Source organism: Arachis duranensis, chromosome 6, assembly GCF_000817695.3.
Source record: "Arachis duranensis cultivar V14167 chromosome 6, aradu.V14167.gnm2.J7QH, whole genome shotgun sequence".
Lineage (NCBI taxonomy): Eukaryota > Viridiplantae > Streptophyta > Magnoliopsida > Fabales > Fabaceae > Arachis > Arachis duranensis.
Genome location: NC_029777.3, coordinates 44,825,294 through 44,850,138, shown reverse-complemented (window position 1 = coordinate 44,850,138; position 24,845 = coordinate 44,825,294). Strand labels below are relative to the sequence as shown.

Here is a 24,845-nt window from a genome sequence, read left to right as displayed (position 1 = left end):
TGCTAATTGATGGATAATCATCCACCATATATGAAAAAATTCATTCCATAAGCTTCTTACATCTATAGGCTCACAAAATATTAAGATGGTTGCAAATAACCTTCGTAAAGCACATGGCAATCGTAAAACAGAAGTCTCAACCAAACACGCACGGATGCTAATGTCACTCTTTAACAATCCTAGGTGTTGAGCAGATTACTTGAAGGACGAATATTGGACCCCATTCACTGTTAGTAAGTCATCCCAACTGATTGTTCCTTTGACATTAGATAACAGAACACACAAATAGAATTTTTCTCCTTCTGAAGGTGATACAGTATAAATTCAACCGATGGATCTTCTTTGTGTTTTGCACTGGCGCCATTCCTTTTCCTTGTTGTGCCAAGTGTAGTACTTTGGAATTTTTCTATATAGAAGATGCCTAGATTGTTGGTCCTTCTCAAAATTTAGGGCAAAAACTCAGTGAGCATTGTTCTAGAGAAATAATCATCATTAAGTATTTTAGGAATGGTTTGGTGATCATAGAAGCTCACTTGATGTTGATTTCGTAAATGAATTTTATAACCTTTCCACAGATGCATATATTCAGTAAAGGTTAAATTTAAATATTCTCCAACATGCCTCTGGAGCAGCGATCCATCTTGTATCAACAAACTGTTAGACCTCGTCAACATTAGAACCGTTGTGAACTTTCATTGCAACCCGATCTGGACCCTTGTAGCAATACTTGTAGAGATACTTTATACTTTTAATGTTACTACATAACTCAACATTAATATGGCAATCATACTTTAGTAGTAGCCAAGGGTTGTACGAAACTACCCATCTATTGTCAATTGTGACATTTTGGTTAATCAGTACTGGAGTGTCAAATCGTTGCTTATATTGTGGATATGAGTTGTCACCTCTCCGTGTTTCTGCTACGAACTCTTATGGGTAATTGCGTTTACATTGGCCATTTTTCATTCAGGGTGAAGATTGATCAAGTGTTCCGTAAGGACCATGAAGTATATGTTTTAGCACTGCATCATGTAGGTGTAGTTCTACTTCTTTTGATGGTATCTTTGCACGTACTAAACTATCATCATGCTCTCGGTCAATTAACTTGTCATTGTTTTCAAAGATTAGCAACATATGTATATGTGACAATCCTCTTTTTTGAAACTCAGTAACATAAATATAGCTCTTCACCTTTCCCAAGACACCTTTAGTAATTACATCCTCTTTTAGCTGTTCAAATTTGGCTTGAAAAATTCTTGTTGTTAGATCTGGACGATCTTGTGGAGTTTAAACTGGGTTGAGTTCTGAAGTTATTTCAGTCCAAGATGGATTGCATGTCATTGTGAGAAAAATATATGGCTTGCCCTCTTTAAAAACAATAGCCATTCCATCTTCATATCGTTGGGTCATGTCGTGACGGCTACCAATGAACGACGATGGTAGTATTGTTCTTTTTATTCCAACATTTTCTGAAAACAAATATAGAGAGAAATATTATTAGTTTCAGTAATTATTTTGGGTAATTCATAATGATTTACAAAGTAGAAATTAGATACAACGATAGCTACCTGCATTGGTTTCTCCTGTGTGCAAGACATTTTGTAAGCCTTGGTATAATTCAACCCGTAATTTCTTCTGTCTAGTTCAAATCCTTCTTAACTTTTCAGTTTTAATTTTCACATAGTTATCAACAACATATTGTTGTAGAAGTCTCCCTACTTGCAATACGGTGGAATGATCATCGGGGTGGATCTACAAATTTTTAAGAATTTGCAAAAAAGACTAGATACATTGAACAATTTTTTGGCAAAATTTTATTAAAGTTTATACTGCGTAGGAAATGGGGATTTGTACCTGGAGCATATAGCTATAATATGTTCGGCATTATACTTTGCCCACACTTTGACTTCGAGTACTGATATCCCATCCATGAGTTCCAAATGGAAAAAGAAGAGGATATTGTAGTGGATCGTAATAGCCAGTGAATTCCTAAATCCTCCGTAGACTACTGATGAATCCATATTTTATGATAATTTTTTGTTAGAATTGATTGGATTTCATCATGCAAACCTACAATTGTTCCCTTAAATAGCATGCTTTTGAGTTTTCCTCCTAAATTATGCTTGAATATGAAAACATGCTCTTTTGTGCTTAATTTAGTCAATTTTATTCCATTTGCCTTCCATTTGATACCTTGATGCTGTTGGTGGGTGATTTTAGATGTGCAAGGTAGGAATGACTTGGTGAGAATGGAATAGGAGCATGTAAGGAGGAGGAAGCATGAAGAAACAAAGGAGAAGAGCATCGCGATGTGTGCGTGCGCACAGCCTCTTGTGCGTACACACAGGTAGCAAAGCAAAGCGAAGTGTACAAGCGCACAACATCTTGTGCGTCGCACGATCATCCAAAGTATCGCAAAGTGTGCCTGCGCACAGCATCTTGTGCGTACGCACAATCTGAGATTTCGGCTAAGTGTGCATGCGCACACGTCTTTGGGTACGCACAAGTACCCACTCGTGCTCCTATTAAAAACACACGTGATTCATGTTTTTGAGGGATTAGAGGCCCAATTCTGATGGCCTATAGCTCATATTGCAAGGGGCAAACATTAGAAAATCATAGGATATCATTAGGAGTAGTTTTTAGATATTAGTAGGAGGCTTTAGGTTTAGTTTTTCTTTAAGTTTCTCTCAACACCATTAGGGTTTCTATTAGAGTGTTACATTTCAAGTGCCATTTTCCATTTTTGATCTTGGATTTTCGCTTGCCTCCATTGTAAGTATTTATAATTGTTAACTTTTTATAGTTACAATTTTGATACTCTTTCTTGTAGTTAAAGTCATATTTTTAATACATATATATTTTGTAATTTTGATCTCTTGTTGATGATTTTGATGATTGATGATTGTTATATACTTGGTTGAGTTAGCATTGTTGATTTTGATTAATTATTTCTCATAGTTTCAAGTATTTTTTCAATTTTGTCATGATTTGTGTTTATGCCCACCAAGTGTTTGTGGAAATGTTAATTTTGATTATGGGTTAAATTTCCACCTTTTGGCTTGGAAAAAATGAGCATATGGGTTCCTAGAGTTGGAATGTCTAACATTTAGTGATAATTCTTGGATTGTTAATTGTTCTTGTTTCCACTAACACTAACTTGTTTCTAAGGCAATTAGCATGTGAGTTAGGATTTGTGGATTAAGAACAACTATGCTCACTTGACCTACTCTTCGATGTAAGAGTTAACTAAGTGAGATTAATCCATTACAATTGTCATAGTTGTGGTTGCAACAAGGAAAGGATTCCTTAACTCACCCCAAGCCAAGATTCTATTTATGCTTTGAATCACACACACACACACACAAACATTAATCACTTTTATATCTTGTTCAAATTGCATAGCTAGTTCTTTAATCCCTTTATTAGTTCATTAATTGCAATTTTGAATGTTCTTTCATTCCTTTAATTGTTTATCTCTTTATTGAAAATTCCTTTTGCCTTCTGGTGCACGAAACTGTAATCTCAATGGCGCCAACAACTTGGTACGCACAATTGTAATCTCAATTCTTTTTCATAACTTCGCACAACTAACCAGCAAGTGCACTGGGTCGTCCAAGTAATAAACCTTACGTGAGTAAGGGTCGATCCCACGGAGATTGTTGGTATGAAGCAAGCTATGGTCATCTTGTAAATCTCAGTCAGGTGGATTCAATTGGTTATGGAGTTTTGATAATTAAAAGATAAACAAACACAAAATAAAGATAGAGATACTTATGTAATTCATTGGTGGGAATTTCAGAAAAGCGTATGGAGATGCGTTCTTCCTTCTAAATCTCTGCTTTCCTATTGTCTTCATTCAATCATTCATACTCCTTTCCACGGCAAGCTGTATGTTCAGGTATCACTGTTGTCAATGGCTACCTCCCGTCCTCTCAGTGAAAATGGTCCAGCTACGGGTTACATAGGGCTAATCATCTGTCGGTTCTCACTTGTGTTGGAATAGGATCCAATGATCCTTTTGTGTCTGTCACTACGCCCAACAGTCATGAGTTTGAAGCTCGTTACAATCATCCCATCCTAGATCCTACTTGGAATACCACAGACAAGGTTTAGACTTTTCGGATCTCAAGAATGCTGCCAATTGATTCTAGTTTATACCACGAAGACTCTGATCTCACAGAATGGAAGGCTCTGTTGTCAAGAGAGGCAACCATGCGTCGTGGACCAGGAGGCCAAGAGATACACACTCAAGCTATAGCATGTAGAACGGAAGTGGTTGTCAGGCACGCGTTTATAAGGGAGAATGATGATGAGTGTCACGAATCATCACATTTATCTGCTTGAAGTGTGAGTGAATATCTTAGAATAAGAATAAATTTGAATTAAATAGAAGAATAATAGTACTTTGCATTAATTCATGAGGAATAGCAGAGCTCCACACCTTAATCTTTGGTGTGTAGAAACTCCACCATTGAAAATACATAAGTGATGAAGGTCCAGGCATGGCCGAATGGCCAGCCCCTAAAACGTGATCAAGAGATCAAAAGTTGATCAAAAGATGTCAAAAGTCCCAACATCCCCTAGTACAATAGTAAAAAGTTCTATTTATACTAAGCTAGTTACTAGGGTTACAGAAATAAGTAAATGATGCAGAAATCCACTTCCGGGCCCACTTGGTGTGTGCTTGGGCTGAGCATTGAAGCCTTCATGTGTAAAGACTTTTCTTGGAGTTAAATGACAGTTTGCAGCCTATTTTTGGCGTTTAACTCTAGCTTGTAACCTATTTCTGGCGTTTAATGCCAGAATAAGGCAGGAAGTTGGCCTTTGAATGCCCGTTTGCGTCGTCAAAACTCGGGCAAAGTATGGACAATTATATATTTCTAGAAAGCCCTGGATGTCTACTTTCCAACTCAATTGAGAGCGCACCATTTGGCTTTCTGTAGTTCCAAAAAATTCATTTCGAGTGTAGGGAGGTCAGAATCCAACAACATCAGCAGTCTTTTTTCAGCCTCTAAATCAGATTTTTGCTCAGTTCCCTCAATCTAAGCTAGAAAATACCTGAAATCACAAAAAACACACAAACTCATACTAAAGTCCAGAAATGTGAATTTTTCTTAAAAACTAATAAAAATATACTAAAAAGTAGCTAGATCATGCTAAAAACTATCTAAATACAATGCCAAAAAGTGTATAAATTATCCGCTCATCACAACACCAAACTTAAATTGTTGCTTGTCTTCAAGCAACTGAAAACAAATAGGATAAAAAAAAGAGAATATACAATGAATCTCACAATATCAATGAAACTTAGTCCCAGTTAGATGAGCGGGGCTAGTATCTTTTTGCTTCTGAACAGTTTTGGCATCTCACTTTATCCTTTGAAATTCAGAATGATTGGCATTTATAGGAACTCATAATTTTAGATAGTGTTATTGATTCTCCTAGTTCAGTATGTTGATTCTTGAACACAGGTACTTTATGAGTCTTGGCCGTGGCCCTAAGCACTTTGTTTTCCAGTATTACCACCGGATACCTAAATGCCACAGACACATAACTGGGTGAACCTTTTCAGATTGTGACTCAGCATTGCTAGAGTCCCCTGTTAGAGGTGTCCAGAGTTCTTAAGCACACTCTTTTTGCTTTGGATAACGACTTTAACCACTTAGTCTCAAGCTTTTCACTTGGACCTTCATGCCACAAGCACATGGTTAGGGACAGCTTGATTTAGCCGCTTAGGCCTAGATTTTATTTCCTTGGACCCTCCTTTCCACTGATGCTCAAAGCCTTGGATCCTTTTTACCCTTGTCTTTTGGTTTAAAGGGCTATTGGCTTTTACTGCTTGCTTTTTCTTTTTCTTTCTTTTAATTTTCTCCACTTTCTTTTTTGTTTCACAAGCTTTTTTTCTGTTTCACTGCTTTTTCTTGCTTCAAGAATCAATTTCATGATTTTTTATATTATCAATAACATTTCTCTTTGTTCATCATTCTTTCAAGAGCCAACAATTTTAACATTCATAAACTTTACTATAAAAAATATGCACTGTTCAAGCATTCATTCAGAAAACAAAAAGTATTGCCACCACCTCAAAATAATTAAACTAATTTCAAGATAAAATTTGAAATCCAAGTACTTCTTCTTCTTTTGTAATTAAGCACATTTTTCATTTAAGAGAGGTGAAGGATTCATGGAATTATTCATAGCTTTAAGACATAGACACTAGACACTAATGATCATGTAATGAAGACACAAACATAGACAAACATAAAGCATCAAATTCAAAAAACAGAAGAAAAAAATAAGAACAAGGAAATCAAAGAACGGGTCCACCTTAGTGATGGCAGCCAGTTCTTCCTCGTGAAGATCCAATGGAACACCTGAGCTCCTCTATGTCTCTTCCTTGCCTTTGTTACTCTTCCCTCAGAGCTCTTTGATCTTCTCTAATCTCATGGAGAATGATGGAGTGCTCTTGGTGCTCCACCCTTAGTTGGTCCATATTGTAACTCAAGCTTTCCAAAGAGGTGTTGAGTTGCTCCCAATAGTTGTGTGGAGGAAAATGCATCCCTTGAGGCATCTCAGGGATTTCATGAGGAATTTCCTTATTCTCTTGTTGAGGTCCATGAGTGGGCTCTCTTGTTTGCTCCATCCTTTTCTTAGTGATGGGCTTGTCCTCTTTAATGAGGATGTCTCCTTCTATGTCAATCCTAGCCAAATTGCATAGGTGACAAATGAGACGAGGAAAGGCTAACCTTGCTAAAGTGGAGGACTTGTCAGCCACCTTGTAGAGTTTTAGAGGTATGATCTCATGAACTTCCACTTCCTCCCCAATCATGATACTATAGATCATGATGGCACGATCCCCAGTCACTTCAGATCGGTTGCTAGTAGGAATGATGGAGCGTTGGATAAACTCCAACTATCCTCTAGCAACAGGCTTAAGGTCTGGTATTCTCAATTGAACTGGCTTGCCTCTTGAGTCTCTTTTCCATTAAACTCCTTTCACACATATGTCCATGAGGACTTGGTCCAACCTTTGATCAAAGTTGACCCTTCTAGTGTAGGGGTGTGTGTTTTCTTGCATCATTGGCAAGTGGAACACCAACCTTACATTTTTCAGATTGAAATCTAAGTATTTCCCTCAAACTATTGTAAGCCAATTCTTTGGATTCGGGTTCATACTTTGATCATGGTTCCTAGTGATCCATGCATTGGCATAGAACTCTTGAACCATTAAGATTCTGACTTGTTTAATGGGGTTGGTGAGAACTTTCCAACCTCTTCTTTGGATTTCATGTCGGGTCCCCGGATACTCATTTTTCTTGAGCATGAAAGGGACATCAGGGATCACCTTCTTCTTGGCCACAACTTCATAGAAGTGGTCTTGATGGACCTTTGAGATGAATCTCTCCATCTTCCATGATTCGGAGGTGGAAGCTTTTGCCTTCCTTTTCCTCTTTCTAGAGGTTTCTCTGGCCTTAGGTGCCATAAATGGTTATGGAAAAACAGAGTAGGTTTGGGAGGGAAAAATGTTTGAATTCGAAAGTGAGGTAGGTGGGGTATTTTTGGGGAAGAGGGATGGAGGTGATTGGTGAAGAGAATATAGGGAAGAGAATATGATTTGATAGGTGAGTGATGTTTTGGGTAGAGTGTATAAAGATGTGTGAGGGGGGGAGAGAGAGGTGGGGTAGGCGGGGATCCTGTGGGGTCCACAGATCCTGAGGGGTCAAGGACTTCTCATCCCTGCTCTATTTAGGCGTGCAAAACGCCCTTAGAGTGCAATTCTGGCGTTTAATGCCAGACTGCTACTAGTTTCTGGTGTATAACGTAAGCTTTTATACCTTTCCTGGCATTTAACGCCAAGCTATTGCTTGTTCCTGGCATTTAACGCCAAGCTATTGCTTGTTTCTGGCATTTAACGCCAGCTTGATACTTTGTTCTGGCGTTAAACGCTAGTTTGGTGCCCATTTCTGGCATTAAATGCACAGAATGGTGCCATGCTGGGCATTTAACGCCTATTCTGTTACTCTTACTGGCGTTTAAACGCCAGTAAGCTTATCCTCCAGGGTGTTCTATTTTTAATGCTATTTTTGAATTTGCTTTGATTTTTGCAGTTGTTCTTGTGACTCCACATGATCATCAACCTAAAGAAAACATAAAATAACATAGATAAATAAAAATTGGGTTGCCTCCCAACAAGCTCTTCTTTAATGTCAATAGCTTGACAGTGGGCTCTCATGGAGCCTCACAGATAATTAGAGCATGGTTGGGCCCTCCCAACACCAAACTTAGAGTTTGGTTGTAGCCTCCCAACACCAAACTTAGAGTTTGAATGTGGGAGCTTTGTTTGACTCTGTATTGAGAGAAGCTTTTCATGCTTCTTCTCCATGTGTACAGAAGGAGAACCTTGAGTCTTGAATACAAAGTAGTCCTATTCAATTAAAGGACCAACTCTCCTCTGTAAACATCAATCACAGCTTTTGCTGTGGCTAGAAAAGGTCTGCCAAGGATGATAGATTCATCCTCATCTTTCCCAGTGTCTAGGATTATAAAATCAGCAGGGATGTAAAGGCCTTTAACCTTCACTAGCACGTCCTCTACTTGTCCATAAGCCTGTTTCATTGATTTGTCTGCCATCTCTAGTGAGATTCTTACAGCTTGAACCTCAAAGATTTCTAATTTTTCCATTATAGAGAGTGACATGAGGTTTATGCCTGACCCCAAGTCACACAGAGCCTTCTCAAAGGTCATGGTGCCTATGGTACAAGGTATTAAGAACCTTCTGAGATCCTCTTTCTTTTAAGGTAATGTCTGCCTAATCAAGTTATTCAGTTCATTGGTGAGCAAGGGGGGATCATCCACCCAAGTCTCATTACCAAATAACTTGGCATTCAGCTTTATGATTGCTCCAAGGTACTTAGCAACTTCCTCTTCAATAATATCTTCATCCTCTTCAGAGGAGAAATAGTTATCAGAGCTCATGAATGGAAGAAGTAGGTTCAATAGAATCTCTATGGTCTCTAGATGAGTCTCAGATTCCTTAGGTTCCTCAATTGGAAACTCCTTTTTGTCCAGAGGACGTCCCATGAGGTCTTCCTCATTGGGATTCACATCCTTCTCCTCCTCTCTAGGTTCGGCCACACCAAGTAAGGTTATGGCCTTGCACTATCTTTTTGGATTCCCTTCTGTATTGCTTGGGAGAGTACTAGGAGGAGTTTCAGTGACTCTTTTACTCAGTTGGCCCACTTGTGCCTCCAAATTTCTAATAGAGGACCTTGTTTCATTCATGAAACTTAGAGTGGCCTTAGATAGATCAGAGACTATGTTTGCTAAGCTAGAGGGGTTCTGCTCAGAATTCTCTAACTGTTACTGAGAGGATGATGGAAAAGGCTTGCTATTGCTAAACCATTGCAGGGTTCTCAGGATCATAAGCTTCTTCTTCAGAAGATGCTTCTTTAGTACTGTTGGATGCATTTTGCAAACCATTCAGACTCTGAGAAATCATATTGACTTGCTGAGTCAATATTTTGTTCTGAGCCAATATGGCATTCAAAGCATCAATTTCAAGAACTCCCTTCCTCTGAGGTGTCCCATTATTCCCAGGATTCCTTTCAGAGGTGTACATGAACTGGTTATTTGTAACCATTTCAATGAGTTCTTGAGCTTCTGCAGGCGTTTTCTTCAGGTGAATGATCCACCTGCAGAATGGTCCAATAACATCTTAGATAATTCAGATAGACCATCATAGAATATATCCAGGATGGCCCATTCTGAAAGCATGTCAGAAGGACACTTTTTGGTCAGTTGCTTGTATCTTTCCCAAGCTTCATAGAGGGATTTACTTTCTTTCTGCCTAAAGTTTTGAACATCCACTCTAAGCTTGCTCAGCTTTTGAGGAGGAAAGAATTTGGCTAAGAAAGTCGTGACCAGCTTATCCCAACAATTTAGGCTATCTCTAGGTTGATAGTCCAACCATATTCTAGCTCTGTCTCTTACAGGAAAAGGGAAAAGCATAAGCTTATAGAACTCGGGATCAACTCTATTGGTCTTAACAGTATCACAGATATGCAAGAATTCAGTTAAGAACTGAAAAGGATCTTCTAATGGAAGTCCATGAAACTTGCAATTCTGTTGCATCAGAAAATCTAATTGAGGCTTTAGCTCAAAATTGTTTGCTCCAATGGCAGGGATTGAGATGCTTCTTCCATGGAAGTTAGAATTTGGTGCAGTGAAGTTACCAAGCATCTTCCTTGCATTGTTGTTGGGTTTGGCCATTAATTCTTTTTTGAGATTCTCTGTAAGGTTTTCTCTAGATTGTTGTGCTTTAGCTTCTCTTAGCTTCTTCTTCAGAGTCCTTTCAGGTTCAGGATCTGCTTCAACAAGAATGTCCTTGTCCTTGCTCTTGCTCATATAAAAAAGAAGAGGACAGAAAGGAAGAGGAATCCTCTATATCACAGTATAGTGATTCCTTTATGTGAGTAGAAGAAGAAAAGAATAGAAGAATGATGTAGAGAGAAGAGAGTTTTCAAAAATAACTAAAAGGAAAAGGAAAATATTTTTGTTAAATTTTGTTAGAATTCAAAAATTAAGAGAAGAAACAGAATAAAATTAAAATTTAAAACAATTAGTTAATTAAAAAGAATTTTTGAAAAAGAAGTTAATGATTTTTGAAAATTAGAGAGAGAAAAGTAGTTAGGTGGTTTTGAAAAAGATAAGAATTTTAAAATCAAACAAAAAGTTAAGTAGTTAATCGAAAAAGATTTGAAAATCAATTTTGGAAAGATAATAAGTTAGAAAAGATTTTGAAATTGATTTTGAAAAAGATATGATTTGAAAAAGATATGTTTGAAAAGATATGATTGAAATGATATGATTAAAAAAATATGATTGAAATTTATTTTGAAAAAGATTTGAAAAAGAAATTTAGAAAGATTTGATTTTGAAAATTAAAGTTAATGACTTGACTAACAAGAAACTAAAAGATATGATTCTAGAATTTAAAGGTTGAACCTTTCTTAACAAGAAAGTTACAAACTTGAAATTTTTGAATCAATCATATTAGTTGTTAGTAAAGTTTTTGAAAATTTGAAATGAAAATAAGAAAAAGATTTTGAAAATCAATTTTTAAATTTTTTTTTCGAAAAACATAAAAATGAAAAAGATTTGATTTTTGAAAAAGTTTTGAAAAGATAGGATTTTTTTTAAATTGAAATTTTGACTTGACTAACAAGAAACAACTAAATTTTAAAATTTTTTGACTTAGTCAACCCAAAATTTCGAAATTTATGAGAGAAATAAGGGAAATATATTTTTTATTTTTGAATTTTTAATGAGGAGAGAGAAAAACACAAAAATGACTCAAAACATGAAAATTTTGGATCAAAACCAATGATGCATGCGAGAACACTATGAATGTCAAGATGAACACCAAGAACAATATGAAGATCATGATGAACATCACAAACTTATTTTTGAAAAATTTTCAAGAAAAGAAAAACATGCAAGACTCCAAACTTAGAGATTTTTCATGTTTAGAGACTATGAATTCAAAAATGTATATGAAAAATAACAAAAGACACAAAACAAGAAAATATGAAGATCAAACAAGGAGACTCATTAAGAACAACTTGAAGATCATGAAGAACACATGCATGGATTTTCAAAAATTTTGAGAAAAATTAAAATATGAAATTGACACCAAACTCAAAACTTGACTCTAGACTCAAATAAGAAACACAAAATTTTTTGGTTTTTATGATTTTATAATTTTTTTTGTATTTTTTCGAAAATTATTTTGAAAAAGAAAATAAGAAACTCAAAATTTTTAATAAGAATTCTAGAAATCATGCAATGTTAGTCTAAAGCTTTAGTCTAAAAAGATTAGACATGGCCAGCCAAGCTTTATGCAATGTTAGTCTAAAGCTTCAGTCTAAAAAGATTAGACATGGCCAGCCAAGCTTCAGCAAGACATTACACTATAGAATTCATTGTTAAAAATTATGAAGAAGAAAATAAAAAGAAAAATACCTAATCTGAGCAACAAGATGAACCATCAGTTGTCCAAACTCAAACAATCCCTGGCAAGAATGCCAAAAACCTGGTGCACGAAATTGTGATCTCAATGGCACCAACAACTTGGTATGCACAATTGAAATCTCAACTCTTTTTCACAACTTCGCACAACTAACCAGCAAGTGCACAGGGTCGTCCAAGTAATAAACCTTACGTGAGTAAGGGTCAATCCCACGGAGATTGTCGGCTTGAAGCAAGCTATGGTCATCTTGTAAATCTCAGTCAAGCAGATTCAATTGGTTATGGAGTTTTGATAATTAAAAGATAAATAAACACAAAATAAAGATAGAGATACTTATGTAATTCATTGGTGGGAATTTCAGATAAGCGTATGGAGATGCATTCTTCCTTCTGAATCTCTGCTTTCCTACTGTCTTCATTCAATCATTCATACTCCTTTCCATGGCAAGCTGTATGTTCGGGTATCACCGTTGTCAATGGCTACCTCCCATTCTCTCAGTGAAAATGGTCCAGCTACGGGTTACGTAGGGCTAATCATCTGTCAATTCTCACTTGTGTTTGAATAGGATCAATGATCCTTTTGCGTCTGCCACTACGCCCAACAGTCATGAGTTTGAAGCTCGTCACAGTCATCCTATCCCAAATCTTACTCGAAATACCACAGACAAGGTTTAGACTTTCCGGATCTCAAGAATGCTGCAAATTAATTCTAATTTATACCATGAAGACTCTGATCTCACGGAATGGAAGGCTCTGTTGTCAGGAGAGGCAACCATGCGTTGTGGACCAGGAGGCCAAGAGATACACACTCAAGCTATAGCATGTAGAACGGAAGTGGTTGTCAGGCACGCATTCATAAGGGAAAATGATTATGAGTGTCACGAATCATCACATTCATCAGGTTGAAGTGCGAGTGAATATCTTAGAATAAAAATAAGCTTGAATTGAATAGAAGAACAATAATAGTACTTTGCATTAATTCATGAGGAACAGTAGATCTCCACACCTTAATTTATGGTGTGTAGAAACTCCACCATTGAAAATACATAAGTGATGAAGGTCCAGGCATGGCGGAATGGCCAGCCCCCAAAACGTGATCAAGAGATCAAAAGATGATCAAAAGATGTCAAAAGTCCCAAGATCCCCTAGTACAATAGTAAAATGTTCTATCTATACTAAGCTAGTTACTAGGGTTACAGAAATAAGTAAATGATGCAAAAATCCACTTCCGGGCCCACTTGGTGTGTGCTTGGGCTGAGCATTAAAGCCTTCATGTGTAGAGAGTTTTCTTGGAGTTAAACACCAGTTTGCAGCCTGTTTTTGGCGATTAACTCTAGCTTGTAACCTATTTCTGGCGTTTAACGCCAGAATAGGGCAGGAAGTTGGTGTTTGAACGCCAGTTTGTGTCGTCAAAACTCGGGCAAAGTATGGACTATTATATATTGCTGGAAAGCCCTGGATGTCTACCTTCTAACGCAATTGAGGGCGCGCCATTTGGGTTTCTTTAGCTCCAAAAAATCTATTTCGAGTGCAGGGAGGTCAGAATCCAACAACATCAGCAGTCCTTTTTCAGCCTCTGAATAAGTTTTTTGCTCAGGTCCCTCAATTTCAGCCAAAAAATATCTGAAATCATTGAAAAATACACAAACTCATAGTAAAGTCCAGAAATGTGAATTTTTCTTAAAAACTAATAAAAATATACTAAAAAGTAGCTTGATCCTACTAAAAACTATCTAAAAACAATGCCAAAAAGCGTATAAATTATCCGCTCATCACCTTCACAACCGAAATTACGCACTCATTGATCACTTGTCATTGGGAGAAGACCCAGGAATTAAAACTCCCAGTTTATATTTTTTTTTTGAATAGTGACAATTTGTTATTCTAAACTTTGGTGTTGGTTGATTGTTGGCTTGGGGCTATACTTGCAATGCTAATTTCATTTTTGAGGAAAATTCCTAACCCGCTCTAGGCCACACACCAAGTTTTTTGGCACCGTTTCCGTGGACACTAAGTGCAATGAGTGCTATAGTTTTGGTTGTTGTGAATATGTGAATAGTGTGAATACTTGATTTTTGTTTGTTACTTGACACTAATTGGTAGTTGGCGCCTCTATCTAAATAGTTTTAGTAGTTTTTAACTATTAGGTTGTTTTCGTTTATTCTCTTATTCTTGTTTTGCTTTTGGTAATTGCATGCTTTCATTGATTCCTCAGTTGAATGAAATGGTCGCTTCCAGACCCGATCTTGGCCCCTTTTGACTTTTAAATAGAAAGGACTTTAACCCGCCTTAAGCAAGCTCGATGCCGGTTAACATTCGTGGATACTGAATCGGACTCTCTTGAAGAGCAAACTGATTCACCATCACCTTCTAACCTTGATCCTCATTTTTCACTTAACGAGGGAACCTTGTATTCTTCTGTTGGAAGTGCTAAAATTTCTTTGAGTGAATTAGGTGACAACAATATAGCGAAGCCACCTCAGAGAATTACTTTAAAGGAGGCTGGAGCCCCGGACATCACCTTGCAACCGGTACAAGTTCGGTACCCAGATCAAGATGCCAATTTTGAGCTCAAGACGAAAATGATCAACTTGCTTCCGAAATATAATGGGTTACCAGGAGAAGACCCTCTCAAGCACTTGAAATATTTTCAAGTTGTGTGCTCTACTGTAAGAAGACATGGCTCGTATGAGATAACGGTCATGGTTTTCGCTTTCCCTTTCTCCCTAGAGGGAAAGGCGAAAGAATGGTTTTACACCCAACATGAGGAGGTGATTTCTAATTTGGATTTGTTGCGCAAGGAGTTTCTTGAGAAGTTTTATCTACCTCAAAAGACGGATCATCTAAGAAAGGAAATCTCTTGCATCATGCATGGAGATGGAGAGACCTTTCATGAATATTGGGAAATGTTCAAAAAGTTGTTGGATGCTTGTCCACACCACCGCATCGATGAATTGGTGCTCATAAGTTACTTTTGTCAAGGGATGATTCCTCAAGACAAGCTCCTTCTTGATGCCTCAAGTGGAGGATCTCTCACTAAGAATAAAACCGTAGCGGAGGCTTGGGAAGTCATTACGGACTTGGCGGATTCAACTCAATATTTAAGAACAAGAAAACCCAACCAAAGGCTATAAGTGAAGTCTCACCTTTTGGTGATGCTATCTTGACTAAGACACTTGGTGAGATGACGATCTTGTTAAGGCAAATCACTCAAGGCCAACAAATTCCACAAATATTGCTATCTCCTCCACCCCGACCTCCTAGGATTGAAGGACCTCCTAGATCTTGTGGTATTTGTGCTTGCAACGGCCACTACACCAATGAGTGCCCTCAAATCCAAGAGGACAACACATTGGCGGTGGCAAATCCTTACCCACAAAGATCCAATTACAATCAAGGCAATCAAGGATCTCATCAATATGGAGGGAACCAAAGTCAAGGATGGAGAGATAACTCCCATCATAGGTGGAACCAACCATCTCAAGCTCAACCTTATTCCAACCAATAAGTCTATTATCAGCAACCCTCCCAAGGCCAACAACCTTACCATCAACCACCACAACCTCACTACCTATCATAACAACCACAAAACCCACCACATGCACAACCCAATCAACAACCACATTATCAAAATCAAGCAAGATATCAACCATCATACACTAGGCCTAACCTCACTTAAAACAATCAACCTCCCCGTCCAAATCAACCTCATGTGAATGATGCACTTCAAAGCTTCATGCAAGAGCAAATGGAGTTTCGTAAGAAGCAAGAAACGTACATGGAAACCATTGCCGAAGCTTTATCCCGTTTGACTCTTTCTCCTTTGAACACTCAAAATACTCATCAAGCTTTTACTTCTAGTTGTCTACCTTCTCAACCCCAACCAAACCCAAAGGTAAACATTAACTATCACCCTTAGGAGTGGTTAATTTAGAGAATCTACACCGGTTCAGAATTCCACAAAATAATTCTATTGTTAGTATAGTCCAAACCGATAGTCAATCCTCGAATCAAATTAAATTTTGGTTGTCACAAGTAACAAACCCCAAATAAGAATTAACCAGAGTTTTTGAACTCCGGGTCGTCTCACGAAGAATTGCAATGAAGTGTTCCATTATTGGGTATGAAGGAACAAAGGGGTTTGATTTTATATTTTTACAAGAAAGTAAATGGCAAGAAAAGTAAATGAACAATTAACTAATAAGAGAAAGGAAAAGTACTCTTGGCTAGACATAGGTAATTGAGATTACCATCCTTGTCTATACACCATATATTGACAATTATGAGGAACCAAGCTCATTAAGTCTACTTCCAAAAGCCTTAAGTACATAATATCTACTCCTAGGCTTGAAGTACGCCAAGTGGCTTGATCAACATCAACCCATAAGTCCCAACCTATCTACTAATTAGATTAGTAGTGGGTTAGTGTCAATGGATATCAAATTAATCACCAAGGATTCTCAAATCACCAATTCATTGAGACCCAATGACTCAAGGTCACTCAATTCCCTTAGCCTAGACCAAGAGTAAAGGAAACTACTCAAAAACTAAAGGAGGCATTCTATCAAACAACTAGAGTGCAAGAAAAGTAAACATCACCAATTGCAAGAATTGACAAGACCTATAACCATCATGAGAAATAAATCAACAATATTAATCAAAGTAAACATCAAAGAGAGCATGGAAACATAAAATTACATTAAAAGAAAAGGAAATCCAACAAGAGTTCATCAACATAAAAAAGGGCAAAACAAGAATTTAACAAGAGAAACTAGAGAATTAAGACATTAGAATAAGAAATTGTGAAGGAAACAAGATGAAATCAAGGAATTACACTTAGATCTAAGAGAATTTAACCTAATTATAGAGAGAAGAGGGAGCTTCTCTCTCTAAAAAACTAACTAAAGGCTCATGTTGACTAACTAAGTGCTCCCCCCTTTGCTCTTGCTTGAATTCTACATGAAATAGCTTTAGGAATGGGTTGGAATTGGGCCTGGGCAGCTCAGAAATCGCCCCCAGCGTTTTGCCTTTAAGTGAATCAGGTGCGAGCATCGACGCGTACGCGTCATGTACGCGTCTGCACCATTTGGCAATTTTCCTATCCACGCGTACGCGCCATGTACACATACGCGTCGCCATGCGATGTCACTTTTGCGCGCGCGCCTTGTACGCGTGTGCGTCCATTGATGCATTCCTAATCCTTGTTTTCTCATGCATTATCCACTTTGCATGCTTTTCTCTTCATCTTCTTACATCCAATACTTGCCTTATGGACCTGAAATCACTAACAAACACATCAAGGTGAATCAAAATCACTAATTTAAGGCCTAAAAAACATGTTTTTACATTTAATCACAAATCAAGGGAGAATTACAAAACCATGCTATTTCATTGAATAAATGTGGGAAAATGTCATAAAATCCCCTAAAATAAGCACAAGATAAACCACGGAATCGGGGTTTATCAAACCTCTCTACACTTAAACTAAGCATGTCCTCATGCTAAATTCAAGAAAAAGACAACGGGGTATCAACATTTATTCAATGTAAACTACCTAAATGCAACTTCTCTAAATGAATCTATCTATACAAACAAATCATCTTCCAAGGGAACATATGTAAGCATAAGGGCTAGATCAATACGAATAAACTCAAACCAAACCAAACCCACAATTGCATTAAATTATCAAGAACAAATTCACAAACTTGCATGAAGAAGAATGATCATGGTAGAAGCATGTAATTGAGCAATCGAACCCTCACCAGATGTGTATCCGCTCTAATCACTCAAGTGTTTAGGGGTTGATTCACTCCATTCTCTCTTAATAATGCTTTAGAAGATTTGTTCTTCATCTAACAATCAACAATCATTCAATGCATACATACAATCATCATGAGGACTTTCCATAAGGTTGTAATGGGGTTAGGGTCAAGGTAAGGTCATATATGGTTAAGTGGACTAAGATTTGAATCTTTGATTAACCTAGACTTCCCACCTAACCTATATAATAACCTCTACAATTAAGTGCTAACCTAACTACCCATTCTTCACTTTTCACATACTCATGTACTTTCTCTTCATTTTCCAACACTTATGCATTGATTTTATTGGACTTTACTTTGGGGCATTTTGTCCCCTTTTTATTGTTTTTATTCTTTCTCTTTCTTTTTCATTTCAATTTTTTTTGTACAAGAACATCAATGCATAAGGTTAATTCATTTAATCTATACATGAGCATGCACCCAATTCCCAAATATGAAATCATAAAAACACCCTTTTATCTCAACCAATGTTTCCAAATCTCCCTAAACTTAAATAATGAACACTCTCACTAGCCTAAGCTAATCAAAGATCCAAACAAGAGACTTTTATTGTTTTTTGCTTTAGGCTTGTAATGTGCTACAATAAAGAACAATTGGGTTAAGAATAGGCTCAAATTTGGTTAACAATGGAGAGTAAAAGGTAGGCTATTTAGGTAAGTGAGCTAATGAAACAACAACCTCAATCATACAAGTGCATGTATGCAAGGAATGATGGACATATAGAATTAAACAAATCAAGGATCACAATCATAGAAAGAGAACAATTTCACACAAGAAGGAAAATAAGTGGTTAAAGATGTAACCATACCATTAGGCTCAAATCTCACAAGCTTGTGTTCTTAGCTCAAGACATGATCCACAAGGTAATTCAAGCAAGTACTTCAATATAATTTTTTTTTTCAATCAGTTGGGGTGGTGCCCTATAAATGAGTTTCTTGGAAAATTTCATCATTTTGACTAAGCTTATTAATGCAATGTTGTGATTGAATATCTTCAAAAATTCCTTAGTTTACCCCTTTTTCTTTTCAAAACAAATCTCATATGCAAAAATGGTTAACTAGGTTTCCACAATCCAAAACATTTTTCTAATCACAACCAAAAGCTAAGACAACTATATAAAGAAAATTCAACAAAAATATCTACTAACCAAAGTGCAAAATGTAATAAACTAAAATAAAAGTATGCATAATTAAAATAAAAGTATCCATAATACTAATATGTACAATAATCCTAAAGAGAAATGTGCAAAATAGAGCAAAATAACAGAAACTAGGAGATAAATGTCTGAAAGTGTTCACTATACATAGCTATCCACCGACGTAATGGCGGTGACCTCCCCACACTTTAAGATGAAGCATCGTCCCCGATGCTACTGCTGGGGCTCAAAATGGGGGTCGACAGTTGTGTCTGGCTGCTGGGACTCAAGCTGTGGCTGTGGCTGTAGCTCCGCCGGAGGTTGCTGCACCTCTGGGACAGCCTTTGTTTCTGGTAGTGCCTCCGGCTGAGCTGGCTCCTCTTCGTCAGATGCAGAAGAGTCGGGAAGAGGGGGCAACTCAACGCCCAGTGCTGCAAATGCCTGATCTACTCTATCAAGGCGTTACATGACGCGGCACTCAGTACACTCCAAGAAGCAGAACATACGCTGTACCAGAAGATATGTCGGCTGGGGTGCTGGTGGTGGGACTAAAGGTACTACTGGTGCTGATGGTCCTGCTACAGTTGAAGAAGATGGTCCGGCTGGTGCTGCTTGTGCTCGAGCTCTAGATGCACGCCGGGATGGGGGCTTCTCGGGCACCCATGTACCCCACGGAATAACATCCTCCTTGTTGTCGTCGTTTGGGGATGGTGGTGTCACGTCGTCGTCCTTCCAAGGGGCACTGGCTAACTCAACCATCCTGGTGACCAGTGTGGGAAATGGAAGTAGGCCACGGATGTGTGCTCGCCACATGTACCTCCTGATTAACCGGGGAAAATATACCTCCTTTCCTTCCATAACACAGCCGATCAGGACGAGTATGTCCACCGGAATCTCAGAAAAGTGGGTAGTAGGCATGACATAGTGGGCGAATATCTACTGCCAAGTCCTAGCATCTCTAGATAGATAAGCAAATAGCATCCCCTTGGGCTTCTTGATGGAGGGGCATCCGATGCGGCAATTACCTCCCTCAAGGCATCATAATCAAAGGTCATACACTGTATTCCCACCTCCGCCTGCTCATAAGCATTTGTGGCACCAGTTTTAGGTAGGCAATGCAATGCATCCTCAATAGTAGCCTCACTAATTAGGATTTGACTGCCTCGTAGATAAACTGAATCAAGGGTCGCTCTGAAGAAGTTACAGTAGAATTCTTTGACCTATGATGTGTTTATCCTTCCCAAATCTCTATCAACAATGCCCAGGCCTTGTCCCTCAATGTGGGCCATTATGGAGTGCCTCAGGTCATCAGGAAGGGCCAATTTCTTCTCAATATTCAGGTTTTTCTTTCGATAGGTTAGGAAGCGTAACTCACAGTACAAGTTAGGAAACTTGGCTGTGTCAGTAGGCTGAAGCTGTTGGTTCACCTTATCCACTTCATTGAGTGGGTTTTTGGCATAGTGGGCATAAGGAGAAAAAGTAGGCACTTGAAGTGTCTTCCTCTTCCTAGAGGTAACCTTGGCTTTCCCTTTATCAGCCATCTTGAAAAACAGAAATAACAGGATATAAACACTTAAACACATAGAGGAAAGAAAGTAAGGAATGACACATTCGTGAGGAAGATGCAGTCATACCAAAAGAATGGTGAAAGGGTCTATTTGAAAGTGAAAAGAAAAGTTAATTTGTTAATGAAATTAGAGGTTAGAGAACCAGTTCAAAAATCAGTAGTATGATAGTTATCGGCTCAATTAAGATAAATGCACAAAGTATGGAAAATATGCATGTTCACATTCATGAAAAAGATGCATTCATTGATGATGAAATATGGAATTTTGCATTAAAGCATGTAATATGAAAATAGTCATCAACAATGCCATGGTCACTAGATGTGCAATGATTGGTATAAGGATGTGAGATATTCACTATGTGTAATAAAAAGCAATTGGTAAACCGTTTTGACTCAAAAGGGTTACACTAGTGAAATTTTCCAATCATTGCAATTGAGTGAACCTTAATGAAGAAAATTACAAGTTAAAGTCAATTGATAAGTTTAATATGAGTTAAAAAAGGCAATTGACTTAACATGAAAGGTGAAGATGCAAAAAGGTTCAAATTGAAGAGATTGGGTAAGGCAAGATACTAATTGTCACAGAAATCTGACAAAGAGTTCCTTGGACCGAACCCTTCAATGCATATCACGGAAATCAAATTAAACATGGGAATGCCAACCAAGTTAACCCAGGAATTGAACTTGGTGAGGTCACCTAAATTTCAATGAGTTGCAAGTTCAATTCCAGGTACAATTTGAAGACAAACAGTTTCTAGAAATTTGGACAGCATTCCGCCAGTAAATTGGACGTTCCTTGATAGCAAATGGAAGAATATAAACATACGAATCCAAAATCTGCAACAAGCATGATAAGAACATTGATTACATATGCTCAGGCAGCGTTAAACATAATCATACAATGAAACTCAGCAAGGCAGTACATGAGAACCAAAAGTTCAACATAGCAAGAACAAGAATCCAAAACAGCAGCAACAGCTAGCATTCAACCAAGCATGCAACAATTAAGCAGCAAACAAGAACGGAGCACTTATCAGGCCTAGAATCCTCTAACCACATCCTAACTACCTAACAGAATATATTTCTATCTAATCCTAATAACTAGAATCAACAATTAATCTATCTAAAATTAACATACAAAATTAATTAAATGGTAAAAAAATAGAATAACAAGCAGGATGGAACCTAGCAGAGTAGCAGGAGCAGAATTTAGAACGGAAGGGAAGAGAAGAGTGAATGAAGGGAATGCAAAACCACCAACGACGACGGCAGGGCTGTACTCGCGGCGGCACAGATTGGTGGCACGGAGCAGGGCAAGGGATGGTGAAAACAGAGCACGGGCAGAGGTAGCAAGGTGTGAGTGGCAAAGAGAGAGAGAGAGAGAGGAAGAAGGTGACTGCGGGAATAGGGAAGAGTTGGTGGCTGTTGGATGACCGGTAGCGACAGAGGAGGTCGCGGCGGTGGTCAAAGAATGGTGAGAGAAGCAATAAGAGATAAGAAGTATAGAGAAGGAGAAAAGGTGGGAATGGAAAGAGAAGATGGCGGCGGCGCAAGTCGCCGGCGTAGGTGGTTAGTGGAGGTGATGAGCTTGAGAGTGGTGGTTATAGAGGGAAGGGGGCAAAGGAGGGATGAGAAGGAGAAACGGTGAGGGAGAAGAGAGGGTTTAGGGGCACGACTGCGCTAGGGCTCGCGTCCCTGGGATAAGTGGATTTTTGAATCCACGCGTGCGCGCACCGTGCGTGTCCGCATGGATAGACAAAATGAGGAATAGACGTGAAAGTGCCTTGTGCGCCTATGCGAGGGTAGAAACAAGGAGGGATGCAGATGCGCGACGTACGCGTCTGCGTAGGTTGTGACCTAGGCCAGAGGCACAAAGTTGGCCTGGAGTTGGCACAACTCTCAGGTCTTTAGCATGGGTGCTGCAGCAGCGCTCCGACGCGCAGCGTCATGTACGTGCGCACACTTACTCTTTTTTTTAAGAAACACTAAAAACACTTAAAATTCTCCTAATCTTCTCTATGACTCAAAAACAACCAAAGTGCAAAATTAACCATATTTTTGAATTTTTGAGGATTTTTCAATAATTTGAGGAAACTTGCAACCTAAGTGTTCATGCCGTAGGTCGAGCTGTATGACCCGGGCTGATTGACGACAAGTCAACCAACCTCTTCAGGTCAGGATTATCCGACCTCTTCTCAAAGAGCTCTGCCAAATCGGCGGTTCCCTTAAAGATAAGATGACTTCACTCAAAGATAAGATAAGATAACTATCTTATCTCCAGAAAGGTCACTCCACCCTATTATAAATACACTGGAGCACCCGTGTATAACTCACACTCTGATTCTACTAAAAACCTACTTAATACCCTTGCTAACTTAAGTATCAGAGTCTCTTGCAGGTACCACCACCGGTGATGAAGGTTCAGCACCATTACCAAGTCCAATAAGTTGGACACAACAGCTCCAGTCACAAACATCAAGTCGGATACAACAACTCTGACCAGTACAGAAGATCTCGTCCGAGATCGACCAACAGTTTCAGGTAATCCTCGGAACATTGGCACCGTTGCCGGGGAGCTTGGAAGTCATCCCATTATCATGGCGGACAACCTTGACAACGACCACGACTCTGATCTAGAAAATAGGATGCCACATAAGAACGCGGACGCTACACCAAAGGATACTTCTCAACCAAACAAAGATAAAAAATTGACAAGTACAGAAATCATGGAGGCACTTCAAGCTCAACAGGATCGCCTCAAACAGCTCGAAAAAGAGGCCGAGCATCAACGGGAAGCGGAGAGGGACCTTCGGTGGGAAACAAGGTGATGCCGAGAGTTAGAGGACAAGCTCCTAAAGCTCGAAGCTGACCTTAAACCAAAAACCATCCAGCTTGATCCCAAAGACAGCTCCCACAAAGATCAATATCCATTCACTAAAGAGATTATGGAAGCCAAAGTCCCAAAAGACTTCAAAGCTACCGACATGACTCCGTACGACGGCACATCAGATCCAAGCCATCACCTCAGCATTTTCAGAAGTAGAATGTATCTCACCGACGCCTCAGACGCTATTCATTGCAAAGCCTTCCCAACTACCTTAACAAAGACAGCAACTAAGTGGTTCAATACCTTGCCTCCCAGATCCATCACAAGTTTTGATGACTTAGCCAAAATGTTTCTTGCTAGATTCTCCATTCAGAAGGACAAAGCCAAACAGACTCTGAGCCTATTAGGAATCAAGCAAGGAGATTGGGAGAGTCTTCGTAGCTACATGGAGAGGTTCAACAAAGTATGCCTGGACATACAAAGCCTACCAACGGAAGCCGCCATTATGGGTCTCATCAATGGCCTGTGAGAAGGACCTTTTAGTCACTCCATATCAAAGAAACATCCAACATCTCTGAATGAAGTGCAGGAACGAGCTGAGAAGTACATCAACATGGAGGAAAACTCTCGACTAGGAGAGACCTCAAAATCCGGATACTCCTACTCCTCCCGAGATAAGGATAAAGAGTCCAAGAAAAAAGAAGATCAATACAATGAGAAGCCTAGAAAACACAACAACTATACCCCTCTCTAGGTGTCTCTTGTGGATGTTTACCGAGAAGTATGCCATACTGAAAAGATACCACCACCTCGTCCACTCAAAAGCAAGAAAGGAGGAGGAAATCGGACAAAATATTGTGAATATCACCGAATCTATGGACATCCTACCAATGAGTTTTTCGACTTAAAAAATGTTATTGAGAAATTGGTAAGAGAAGGACGACTAGATCGGTATTTAGCCAACAAATCGGATGAGCCCCAAAAAAGAAGAAGGGACGAAGAGGTTGGATGAGGAGAGTGATAAACCCCGATTTCGTGGTTTATCTTATTCTTATTTTAGGGGATTTATTCACCTTTTCCCACATTTATTCAATGAAATAGCATGGTTTGGTAATTCTCCCTTAATTTATGCTTAAATGTAAAAACATGCTTTTAGGCCCTTAAATTGGTGATTTTAATTCACCTTAATTCCATTCGATGCCTTGATGTGTTTGTTGAGTAATTTCAGGTTCATAAGGCAAGTATTGGATGGAAGAAATGAGGAAAGAAGCATACAAAGTGGAGAATGCATGAGGAAACAAGAATTGGGAATGTATCGATGGGCGCGCAAGCGTACAAGCCGCGCGCGCGCGCAAAAGTGACTTTGCATAGAGACGCGCACGCGTACATGACGCGTCCACGTGGATGAAAAAATAGCCAATCGAGGCACACGCGCACATGGCGCGTACGCGCCGATACGCGCAC

At 38.7% G+C, this 24,845-nt stretch overlaps 1 protein-coding gene across 1 annotated transcript; it reads left to right on the top strand.

Annotated features, from left to right (window-relative positions):
• Positions 1-23,499: 23,499 nt before the first annotated feature.
• On the top strand, positions 23,500-23,910 carry LOC107493728 (uncharacterized). Its single transcript, XM_016114785.1, has one exon. It carries the CDS (start codon positions 23,500-23,502, stop codon positions 23,908-23,910), a length of 411 nt encoding a protein of 136 aa, XP_015970271.1.
• Positions 23,911-24,845: the final 935 nt, after the last annotated feature.